This window comes from Neoarius graeffei, chromosome 1 (genome assembly GCF_027579695.1).
Source record: "Neoarius graeffei isolate fNeoGra1 chromosome 1, fNeoGra1.pri, whole genome shotgun sequence".
Lineage (NCBI taxonomy): Eukaryota > Metazoa > Chordata > Actinopteri > Siluriformes > Ariidae > Neoarius > Neoarius graeffei.
This window is the reverse complement of record NC_083569.1, coordinates 98,910,266-98,923,304: the sequence shown is the minus strand read 5'-3', so window position 1 is coordinate 98,923,304 and position 13,039 is coordinate 98,910,266. Positions and strand designations below refer to the sequence as shown.

Below are 13,039 nucleotides of genomic sequence, written 5' to 3'. Positions count from 1 at the left end.
GATTTTCAGCTCTTAAAAATGACCGAGGTCCAGACCTCGATGGCCTCATAGCTGCCTATGGCCATGATTAAGTTATATATGTTTTTAACTAAATCATGTGTAGTCAGGGCGGGCGGGAGATTTTTATGTTGTCAGTGGGAGGTCGGGAGGACTTTCTAAATGTTCCCTAAAGCGGGAGAGTTGGAGCCTCTGATACAGCCTTTCTCAACTGGGGTGCCGTCAAAAAAATTATATATTCTCACATTGAAATAAAATATTTAATAAAATAACACGCAAAACCCGCATTCTAGTGCATTTTAGTACTTATTTTCACTAAAACAAGTTACAGTGGTGCTTGAAAGTTTGTGAACCCTTTAGAATTTTCTATATTTCTGCATAAATATGACCTAAAACATCATCAGATTTTCACACAAGTCCTAAAAGTAGATAAAGAGAACCCAGTTAAACAAATGAGACAAAAATATTATACTTGGCCATTTATTTATTGAGGAAAATGATGCAATATTACATATCTGTGAGTGGCAAAAGTATGTGAACCTTTGCTTTCAGTATCTGGTGTGACCCCCTTGTGCAGCAATAACTGCAACTAAATGTTTCCGGTAACTGTTGATCAGTCCTGCACACCGGCTTGGAGGAATTTTAGCCCATTCCTCCATACAGAACAGCTTCAACTCTGGGATGTTGGTGGGTTTCCTCACATGAACTGCTCGCTTCAGGTCCTTCCACAACATTTCCATTGGATTAAGGTCAGGACTTTGACTTGGCCATTCCAAAACATTAACTTTATTCTTCTTTAACCATTCTTTGATAGAACGACTTGTGTGCTTAGGGTCATTGTCTTGTTGCATGACCCACTTTCTCTTGAGAAATCAGTTTATGGACAGATGTCCTGACATTTTCCTTTAGAATTCTCTGGTATAATTCAGAATTCATTGTTCCATCAATCATGGCAATCCATCCTGGCCCAGATGCAGCAAAACAGGCCCAAACCATGATACTACCACCACCATGTTTCACAGATGGGATAAGGTTCTTATGCTGGAATGCAGTGTTTTCCTTTCTCCAAACATAACGCTTCTCATTTAAACCAAAAGGTTCTATTTTGGTCTCATCCATCCACAAAACATTTTTCCAATAGCCTTCTGGCTTGTCCACATGATCTTTAGCAAACTGCAGACGAGCAGCGACGTTCTTTTTGGAGAGCAGTGGCTTTCTCCTCGCAACCCTGCCATGCACACCATTGTTGTTCAGTGTTCTCCTGGTGGTGGACTCATGAACATTAACATTAGCCAATGTGAGAGAGGCCTTCAGTTGCTTAGAAGTTACCCTGGGGTCCTTTGTGACCTCGCCGACTATTACATGCCTTGCTCTTGGAGTGATCTTTGTTGGCCATCCACTCCTGGAGAGGGTAACAATGGTCTTGAATTTCCTCCATTTGTACACAATCTGTCTGACTGTGGATTGGTGGAGTCCAAACTCTTTAGAGATGGTTTTGTAACCTTTTCCAGCCTGATGAGCATCAACAACGCTTTTTCTGAGGTCCTCAGAAATCTCCTTTATTCGTGCCATGATACACTTCCACAAACATGTGTTGTGAAGATCAGACATTGATAGATCCCTGTTCTTTAAATAAAACTCACTCACACCTGATTGTCATCCCATTGATTGAAAACACCTGACTCTAATTTCACCTTCAAATTAACTGCTAATCCTAGAGGTTCACATACTTTTGCCACTCTCAGATATGTAATATTGGATCATTTTCCTCAATAAATAAATGACCAAGTATAATATTTTTGTCTCATTTGTTTAACTGGGTTCTCTTTATCTACTTTTAGGACTTGTGTGAAAATCTGATGATGTTTTAGGTCATATTTATGCAGAAATATAGAAAATTATAAAGGGTTCACAAACTTTCAAGCACCACTGTATAACGTTTAAGCCTTTTTCTTTCATGTACATTAATGATTAACATGTCAAAAATATCAAATTTAATTCCCCTAGTTAATGAGTAATTTTCAGGAGTGCGTTTAGAAAACGCGGTGATTTTCCTGCTACACACTTCATTACTTTGAAAAAAAAAAATCAGACAGTTGAAGGTAAACTCAGCAAAATCCCAAACCAGTCCTGTTAAAAAGTAAAGGTCTGTTAGAGTTTCTAAAGCTTTCAGGTTTCAATGTTGGGGACATTGAGCCTCGTTTATCAATCTTTTAGTCGAGTTGTGCGTTTGCAGAAGCTAAAAATTTCCAATTCATATTTGTGTGAGTTGAAGTCAATTGTTTACATTAGTTCGTATTGTCTGTAAATTTAAACACACCAATGAATACCACATTTCTCATGTAAATCAGGGGCGTAGCTAGGATTTTTCAAGGTGGGGTCACACACTGACTGGCAGCCTGAGTGCATTATGTAACAAAAAATAAATTCCCATTGCTAGTTTTAGGCAGTTTAGAAACCGGCTCTTCCATTATTGCTGTTTCTTCCACGTTTTCTTGATATTGTGTTCTGGAAACGGCACTAAAACTCAGCTTTGAAGCCACAAAATGCAACTTCGATGGAAAAAAAAATATATCAAATTGCTTACGTCTCTTCATGTCGAAAGAAGGAGGAAAGTTTTGCTTGTTTTGACATGGCGGATTATTAACACTAGAGGAAATACTTGTAATTCGCAACTAAAAAGACTGCAGCTACGCTGGCAGCTCGAACATGCTTTCTAGTGCGATTGTGTTGCACAGAATGGTGTCAGTCCTGCGCTCTTTAGCTCGTGCACCTGAAGGCGCGCACGCCACAAGTTCCAGCACGCGCGCCGTTAACAAAGAACACCTGTCTTTGATCAATGAACTATGTTTGAGCTATTTAAGGAGTGCGCGCATGCAAGGACGATGCAAAGTATTACGCCGCGTCTAGGAACGCGAAAAATCCGAAAAATAAAATCTCTCCATTCGGGAAACCGGAGATTTTCAAGAGTTTTGTCAAATATCCGGATTTCCGGGTAAATCCGGAAGACTTTCATCTATAAATTATCTTGCTGCACTGACAGATATTTTTACTTGATAAGACATCTTAGTACAAGTTGGTTACAATCTAGAACCAAGTTTAATAATCTCAGAATTGGTGTCTTGGATTCTTCTAATAGAAAATGTTTCAACTATTTTCACTTGCTAAGATATCATTTTTTGCAGTGTAGACAGACAGATGGGCGGCACGGTGGTGTAGTGGTTAGCGCTGTCGCCTCACAGCAAGAAGGTCCTGGGTTCGAGCCCTGTGGCCGATGGGGGCCTTTCTGTGCAGAGTTTGCATGTTCTCCCCGTGTCCGCGTGGGTTTCCTCCGGGTGCTCCGGTTTCCCCCACAGTCCAAAGACATGCAGGTTAGGTTAACTGGTGACTATAAATTGACCGTAGGTGTGAATGTGAGTGTGAATGGTTGTCTGTGTCTATTGGCCCTTTTCCACTACCCTTTTTCAGCTCACTTCAGCCCGACACGGCTCGCGTTTCGACTACCTTAGAGCAGCACGACTCAGCTCGCTTCAGCCCTGCTCAGCCCCCAAAACTCGCACGGTTTTGGAGTGGGGCTGAAGCGAGCCAAACCGAGAAGAGTGAGGCTAGGGGCGTGAGGAGACACTCCCCTGTGCACTGATTGGTGAGGAGGAGTGTCCTCACACGCCCACACACGCCCCGCGAGCACGCTGGGATCTGTAAACACCGTAAACCCGGAAGAAGAAGAAGAATTACGAATTACGAGAATTTCTGAAGCCTTATGCGCCTCGCCTCATCTATACGCTCTTGCCAGTATCTGTTGGCGTTGTCGGTGACAACAAGCCACAGCACCAAGACCAGCAACACTAACGACTCCATGTTTATTGTTTACTATCCGGGTCGTGAGACTACCGCTTAAAAGCTCACTGATGTCACTGTTTGCGCCGCTTAACGACATCACGTGACATCCACCCACTTTCGCTAACTCCACCCAATGTGTCCACCCACTTCCAGCCAGCACGGTTCAGCGCGGTTGTAGTCGAAATGCAACTCCAACAGCCCCGCTCAGCTCGACTCAGCCCAACTCAGCACGGCACGGCTCAGCCCAACTCAGCCGCGTTGGTAGTGGAAAAGCGGCATATGTGTCAGCCCTGTGATGACCTGGCGACTTGTCCAGGGTGTACCCCGCCTTTCACCCGTAGTCAGCTGGGATAGGCTCCAGCTTGCCTGCGACCCTGTAGAACAGGATAAAGCGGCTAGAGATCATAATAATAATAATAATAATAATAATAAATTTTATTTGTGGGGCGGCACGGTGGTGTAGTGGTTAGCGCTGTCTCCTCACAGCAAGAAGATCCTGGGTTCGAGCCCCATGGCCGGCGAGGGCCTTTCTGTGTGGAGTTTGCATGTTCTCCCCGTGTCCGCGTGGGTTTCCTCCGGGTGCTCCGGTTTCCCCCACAGTCCAAAGACATGCAGGTTAGGTTAACTGGTGACTCTAAATTGAGCGTAGGTGTGAATGTGAGTGTGAATGGTTGTCTGTGTCTATGTGTCAGCCCTGTGATGACCTGGCGACTTGTCCAGGGTGTACCCCGCCTCTCGCCCGTAGTCAGCTGGGATAGGCTCCAGCTTGCCTGCGACCCTGTAGAAGGATAAAGCGGCTAGAGATAATGAGATGAGATGAAATTTTATTTGTAGCGCCTTTCAAGGTACCCAAGGACACTTTACAGTACAGAATGTTAAAATACTAGAATGTTAAAACAATAGCAAGATGGGTAATAAAACAATAAAAAAATGCAGGTCAGTAATATATGTAAAAGGAAAAGAAACAAATAAAAATCAATAAGTACATGGTAAAAGGCACTGTATCATGATACAAAATAAAATCAGAGAAAGAAGCAAATAAAATAAAATAAATGGGATAAAATAATAAAAAATCAATAAGATATCATTGTGCAGGGAAAGCAAGGCTGAAGAGGTGAGTTTTGAGCGTGGATTTGAATGACGAAAGGGAAGTGCATTGTCTCAGTGAAAGTGGGAGGTTGTTCCAGAGTTTAGGGCCGGCAACACTAAATGCCCTGTCACCCATGGAGCGGAGGTTCGTGGAGGGGATGGACAAAAGAAGCGTGTCAGAGGAGCGTAAAGTGTGAGTGGGTAGGTATGGGTTAAGGAGACTAGTGAGGTATGTGGGTGCTAGGTTGTGTTGGGCCTTGTAGACAAGCAGGAGAATTTTGAATTGGATGCGATATTGAACAGGAAGCCAGTGTAATTGATGGAGGATGGGTGTTATGTGATGCCAAGGTCTGGTGTGTGTGAGTAGTCTAGCTGCAGAGTTTTGGATGTATTGTAATCTGTTGATAGATGAGAATTTTTTTTCCCTACCTACCCTATTTTGAAAACCCAGGAAACACATATTTTGTTTGGCCTAAGCAAAATCGCTGGCTGCTAAACATGGTGTACACAGACTGGGCACTGAAACCATGCAGGGTCTGTCTGTGCCTGCTGGCGGATCCAGCAAAATGACCCTTCTGGATGAGTGTGTAAACTTTCATAAAACACACTAAACTGGTCCAGGATATGCACTTTAAGGCTGGTTTTCCATGATGTTAGGAACAATGTTCCCCTGATTCACCGTTCAAAAGTTTGGGGTCACCCAGACAATTTTGTGTTTTCCATGAAAAGTCACACTTTTATTTACCACCATAAGTTGTAAAATGAATAGAAAATATAGTCAAGACATTTTTCTGGCCATTTTGAGCATTTAATCGACCCCACAAATGTGATGCTCCAGAAACTCAATCTGCTCAAAGGAAGTTCAGTTTTATAGCTTCTCTAATGCCGCTTTTCCACTACAAACGCGGCTGAGCCGTGCCGTGCCGAGTCGAGCTGAGCGGGGCTATTGAAGTTGCATTTCGACTACAACCGCGCTGAACCGTGCTGGCTGGAAGTGGGTGGACACATTGGGTGGAGTTAGCGAAAGTGGGTGGACGTCACGTGATGTCGTTAAGCAGCGCAAACAGTGACATCAGTGACAGTGGCGGAACAAGTCAGAGCCGGGCCGGGGGCGGGGCAAATGACCGGGCCCTTTATTAAAGCTTATCATAACATCATTTTAGGCTACAAAATGTCCGCAACTGCGGTGTTTACTAATTTCAACACTACCGGGTGCAACTATGTTATTTAGTACATCAAGTCCTTCAAACGAACATGTAACTCAGAAACAAAAAACATTAGGATACTGTACATGGCTCATAATAAAACATCAATAGCCTACTGCGCACATTATTTGAAGGGCATACGAATGAGCGCTCAGAGGTTGCAACGGTGACAGGAAGAGTCAGAAATAAAAGGAGGGCGGTGCAAACCTCACTGAATGCACTGTGTTTACCAATTTCAACACTACGGGGTGCAACTATGTTATTTTGTACATTAAGTCCTTCAAACGAACATGTAACTCAAACAAAAAAACATTAGGCGACATACTGTACATGGCTCATAATAAAACATCAATAGCCTACTGCGCGCATTATTTGAAGGGCATACGACGAGCCTTGCGCTCCGCGAACTCGTCCACGATGCTCTGTATGTCACTGATTCAGTGAGCTTTTAAGCGGTAGTCTCACGACCCGAATAGTAAACAATAAACATGGAGGACATGGAGTCGTTAGTGTTGCTGGTCTTGGTGCTGTGGCTTGTTGTCACCGACAATGCCAACAGATACTGGCAAGAGCGTATAGATGAGGCGAGGCGCATAAGGCTTCAGAAATTCTCGTAATTCATAATTCTTCTCCTTCCGGGTTTGCGGTGTTTACAGATCCCAGCGTGCTCGCTGTGTGTGGGCATGTGAGGACACTCCTCCTCACCAATCAGTGCACAGGGGAGTGTCTGCTCACGCCTCCAGCCTCACTCGGCACGGTTTGGCTCGCTTCAGCCCCACTCCAAAACGGTGCGAGTTTTAGGGGCTAAGCAGGGCTGAAACGAGCTGAGTCGTGCTGGTTTTTGGTAGTCGAAACGCGAGCCGTGTCGGGCTGAAGTGAGCTGAAGCGAGCTGAAGTGAGCTGAAAAAGGGTAGTGGAAAAGGGCCATAAAGAGCTCAACTGTTTTCAGCTGTGCTAACATGATTGTACAAGGGTTTTCTAATCATCCATTAGCCTTCTGAGGCAATGAGCAAACACATTGTACCATTAGAACACTGGAGTGAGAGTTGCTGGAAATGGGCCTCTATACTAGTGATGTGTCGGTCGCGAACGATCCGGTTCAAAGAGCCGGCTCTTTGAAGTGAACGACGGGAGCCGGCTCTTCGGTGGGAGCCGAATTAGTTTTTTGTCCTTAGGTGCCTCAGAGAGAGACAGAGAGAGAGAGTTCAGCTCAGCTGAAGGATGATTGTCTATATGACAACCATGATGATTGTTTTGTTGCCGTGAATTCCTAAAGCTCATGATATAAATTGTCGCTCATAAATTGACAGGTTCAGTCGGCAACCGCCTTGGCATGGCCAGATTAATCTGCGGTATACAACGAGACAGCAGTCATTATAACAGGAGATTGCTGTTCCACAGATTATAACTGAGAGGAGAAATAGAATCAGCCCTTCCAAGCTGAGACACTTGCACTACGTTCACACTGCAAGGCTTAATGCTGAATTCCGATTTTTTTGTGAAATTCGATTTTTTTGTGAGGTCGTTCACATTAACAAATATATGCGACTTGTATGTGATCCTCAGTATGAACGAAAAGCGACCTAAAAGTGTTCCGCATGCGCATTGCAGGATACGACGACGTCACACGCAGTGAGCATGGCCAGTGTTTACGGAAGTAAAACCGCCCGGTTGCGGTATGACCCATCCAATCTAGCTTGAATAGCTGCATCCCCCCAAATGGAAATCAGCTCCCTAACCTCTGCGTCCTTCCATTGAGAAGATTCAGAACCTTCACAGCCCGAAGCGTCCCTCGCATTGATGTCATGCGCAGGGGCGCAGATACGTTTTTTGAACTGGGGGGGGGGACAAAGCTGCCAGCAAACCAACCCCAACCCCGATATGCCTGTCAAACTTGTTGTGGGTTACCATAGCAACCAAGCTCGAGCTCGCAACCTGTGCAGTCTGCGCAGCTCAACCAACCGAATATCAGTGTTTGTTTTATGTGAGTTGTTGCAACTATGTATACACTGCCGTGCACCTCAATAAACCGAATGGTAATTAGTCTTTTGATTTTTCCGTGAGGTTTGCCTTATGCAAAGAAAGACAGCATAGACGTTTTTTCCTCCCTATAAGTGGGGGGGACCGAACGAGGTGAATTTAAATGTCCCACCCTCTATCTGTGCCCGTGATTATGCGCCATGTTGTTGTAACTTTTTTTGAGAGACCCGCCGCCTACTTCAGCGCAGAATAGTGACGTTTGTGGCTTGTTGATGACGTGTAAGTCGGATGAATGCGACCTGGCGGTTCAGACTGAAGTCGCATATGAAAAGATCGGATAGGAATCGGAATTAGGACCACATATCCAAACGGCCTGGGTCGGATTTGAAAAAAATCGGATCTGTGTCGTTCATATTGTCAATAAAAGATCGGATACAGGTCACATATGGGCGAAAAGATCGGATTTGAGTCACTTCAGCCTGCAGTGTGAACGTAGCATTGGTTTTCCTCAATGCCAATCTCCACTAAAGACTTATTCTGGGAGTTTGTGCAGCCTTAATGTACATAGTTTTTTGTTATTGACACTTCTTTGTAATTTTTACTTCTTTGTTCATTGCACTTTATACTTTTTATACTTATTTTATATACTTATTTAATATTTTATTTAATAAAATGTTTTGTTGCACATTGCTCTGTGTTTGTTAAAATAATTTCCAACTTTGCTTCATAGTTTCTTAGGCCTGATTTATACTTCATAATTTATTTTGTGGCATTTTGTTCAAGGTCGAGTGTGAAATAAAGCCGTAAAGGATAAACAGTTGATGTCTTCTGTGTATTTTATATTGGTAATATAACACAGTTTTGCATTATGTTTGTGAGAAAATCATTTATTAATTGGTAAGTAAGTTTTATTTCTATAGCTAGAACATTGTTACACTGCTATACTTTACAAAGCTTTACAATGGCTACAAAAACTAAAAAATAAAATGGAAAACATCCTATTGATAAAATATAAATAATAATGTAATTAATTAACTAGTTAATTGCAGCAATTAAATCAAAAATAAAATCTCAGGAGCCGTTCGGGAGCCGAAAGAGCCGGCTCCTTATAGTAAGAAGAGCCAAAAGAGCCGGCTCCCGAAAAAGAGCCGAAATTCCCATCACTACTCCGATGGAGATATTGCACCAAAAACCAGACATTTGCAGCTAGAATAGTCATGTACCACATTAGCAATGTATAGAGTGGATTTCTGATTAGTTTAAAGTGATCTTCATTGAAAAGAACAGTGCTTTTCTTTCAAAAATAAGGACATTTCAAAGTGACCCCAAACTTTTGAACAGTAGTGTATCTGAATCTAATTAAAGCAGTGTGTGATGAACAGCAGGGTTTACTTGCGGAAGGCCCCCGGACTGAGGCTCAGGCTGCGGAAATCCTCCTCATCGTCTTCCCCGGAGCTGGAGCCGCTCTCGGTGTCCGTGTCCCCGGTGTCTCCCCGCAGCAGCAGCCGGTGTCCGGAGCTCTTTTTCGGCTTCTTGCGCTTCCCGTCCCCGAGTCCGATCAGCGCGTTCAGCTCCTTACGCTTCTTCATCTTCTTCTGCGGGGTGAGCAGCGGCCCCGAGCCCGACTTCAGGCCCACCAGGTCCAGCGTCTTCTCCAGGTTGAGCTCGGGTCGGGCTTCAGGATTTAATCTCTCTCTGTGTACCTGTGTATATGTGATCAAATCTCACCTGAGGTGGGTGAGCGACCTAACACTCCAAGTATGAGCACCTCAGCACGCCCCTGTCTCTCTGTCTCTCCGAATAAAGTATTAAAACAGCCCCGAAAAGCTCCAGTATTTACTCGTTAGCTCCTGTGCTAACTCGGCTAGCTCCTGTGCTACACACTAGCGTCTGTGTTAAAACTATTTCCGCCGGCACCGTTTACTTTAACATTTTATACATTACCACCGACGATTAACTCTATAAAACCCCGTCAAGTTAAATAAACTAATAATCATAATTTAAGAACTAAACGCTGTACAACAACAGAAGCAGCAGTGCTGAATGACGTCACAGCAACGCTTTTCAACCCCGGTGTCATGGCGGCCGGATGAACTGATCATTAGTGACAAAATAAAAGTCTTACAGACAAACAGACAGCATTCATCATCTTTACTCAAGTCAAGTCTCATCTCATCTCATCCTATCCCAGCTGACTACGGGCGAAAGGCGGGGTACACCCTGGACAAGTCGCCAGGTCATCACAGGGCTGACACATAGACACAGACAACCATTCACACTCACATTCACACCTACGGTCAATTTAGAGTCACCAGTTAACCTAACCTGCATGTCTTTGGACTGTGGGGGAAACCGGAGCACCCGGAGGAAACCCACGCGGACACGGGGAGAACATGCAAACTCCGCACAGAAAGGCCCTCGCCGGCCACGGGGCTCGAACCCAGGACCTTCTTGCTGTGAGGCAACAGCGCTAACCACTACACCACTGTGCCACCCTAAGTCAAGTCAAGTCAAGTCAAGTTTATTGTCAAATATGCTATAGACCCTTTTCAGTCACGTGACCTTCGTAAACGCGACCGCCGTTTTGGACATGTAGTGGACTTCGGCTCGAATCGGTTTGAATGCGAGGAAGGCGACAAACAAAAAAGAAAAAGGAGCGAGATGCAGAAAACTGTATTTACTAGTTTACTGTAATTATGATTTGGCAACTATTTACACCGGATCCAGTGTAAATAGCTGCCGGAGCCAACGTCCGAGCTTGCCAGAGCGCGCTCCGGCCGGCTGCGAGCTAGCGCGCTCCGGAACCTCGGACGTTGGCTCCGGCAGCTATTTACACTGCATCCGGTGTAAATAGCTGCCAGATCATAATTACAGTAAACTAGAATGGAATGTTAACAGCAATGTAATGCCTTTTCTGGCTAATTTTATTCGTCTTACCTCCAACAAAGTGGTCACTACACAAGCGTTGGTATGCCGCTATCCATCTTCTCCGTCGGTCAGCATCTACCGGGATCTGATAAAATGATAACCCTTGCCTTGTTTGTTGATGGTTACTACATCCAGGTGCACAACAATATAGTGGCATGATGGAAGTCTTGCTGAAAATAAACACTTTCTTGGCTGCGGTAAACTACTGGTAGTACATGTCCAAAATGGCGGCCGCGTTTGTCGTGACGTCACGTGAAAAGGGTCCATACATGCTCGACATACAGCACAGATGAAATTACAGTCCTCTCTGACCCACGGTGCAAACAGGTAGTAATAATAATAATAATAGGGCGGCACGGTGGTGTAGTGGTTAGCGTTGTCGCCTCACAGCAAGAAGGTCCAGGTTCGAGCCCCGTGGCCGACGAGGGCCTTTCTGTGCGGAGTTTGCATGTTCTCCCCGTGTCCGCGTGGGTTTCCTCCGGGTGCTCCGGTTTCCCCCACAGTCCAAAGACATGCAGGTTAGGTTAACTGGCGACTCTAAATTGACCGTAGGTGTGAATGTGAGTGTGAATGGTTGTCTGTGTCTATGTGTCAGCCCTGTGATGACCTGGCGACTTGTCCAGGGTGTACCCCGCCTTTCGCCCGTAGTCAGCTGGGATAGGCTCCAGCTTGCCTGCGACCCTGTAGAACAGGATAAAGCGACTAGAGATAATGAGATGAGATGAGAAGTACATGGAAGAGGAAGTATGTTAACGGAGGATGATGAGGGATTAATAGAATAGGGTTGATTGTTATATTAGAACTAACTTAGTATATGGTATATATTTATTTATGGGGATAGTTTATATATTCATATTTATAGGGATAGGTATGTAGTAGATATTTATTTTTGTAATGATCTATTTATATAGATATTTATGAAGTGTATATATGTTATATAGTAGGGGTCAGGATGTAATTCCAGTGGTGTAGCAGCCACAGTCCCACCAAAAGGCGCACGAAAACAAGTCCCACATCTCCAGCACCGCCGCCGTCAGCAACATTGCTCGAACACCACGCCATGGATCCACAAAGCGAGCAGAGAAGCTCCGCCATGCAGAGCTCTGGTATGTCCAAACCGCCTGCACAGCTGCCGCGACACCACCGAGCAACATCGCTCAGAACATCACGCCAAGCGTTAAAGCACAGACCGCTGGACAACCACGATGTAAAATGAGCAACAGGCTCACTGCAGTCCATAGCTGGGAGCACAGGCATCACCCACAGCGAACCAAGGCCTGGAGGGAATCGACGCCCAAAACTAGGTCCGGAGCTACACCACCACCGGCGGGCAAAACACTCAAACAAACATCAAACTACACAAACACACAGTAAATAAATAAAATGAAAATAAAAATAAAATAAAAAAAGCTCTGGTGAGAAGCGGCAGCCAGAGCGCGCATGACGTACTCTCAACCAGAAACGGAAACGAAAAAAGAAAAAAAATGCAATAAATAAAAATAGAATAATTGAAATAAACAATACAAACAGTATAAACACTCTAGATAAGAATTAGACCTAGACTAAATACTCATATATACACACACACATAAATTGGAGCAAATAAACAGTCAAGGGCACTTGAGATATAGCAGGTAAACATGAAATAAGCAGTATAAACAATAAGTCAAGTCAAGTTTATTTGTATAGAGCTTTTAACAATAAACATTGTCGCAAAGCAGCTTTACAGAATTTGAATGACTTAAAACATGAGCTAATTTTATCCCTAATCTATCCCCAGTGAGCACGCCTGTGGCGACGGTGGCAAGGAAAAACTCCCTCAGACGACATGAGGAAGAAACCTCGAGAGGAACCAGACTCAAAAGGGAACCCATCCTCATTTGGGCAACAACAGACAGCATGACTATAACATTAACAGTTTTAACATGAAGTCAGTTTCGTTGATGTTATAACTCTTCATTGATGGAAACTTGAGTGCAAAACTGTTCATGACAACTGCA

The 13,039-nt window shown here is 44.3% G+C and overlaps 1 protein-coding gene across 1 annotated transcript in view; it reads right to left on the bottom strand.

The window, feature by feature from the left end:
* efcab14 (EF-hand calcium binding domain 14) overlaps positions 1–10,185 on the bottom strand; it is a 46,557-nt gene extending 36,372 nt beyond the window's left edge. Inside the window, exon 1 of the mRNA XM_060913037.1 lies at positions 9,504–10,185. Coding sequence (XP_060769020.1) covers positions 9,504–9,700 — 197 coding nt within the window. The 5' untranslated portion in view covers positions 9,701–10,185. The remainder of the gene's footprint in view (positions 1–9,503) is intronic.
* Between the last annotated feature and the right edge of the window lie 2,854 nt (positions 10,186–13,039).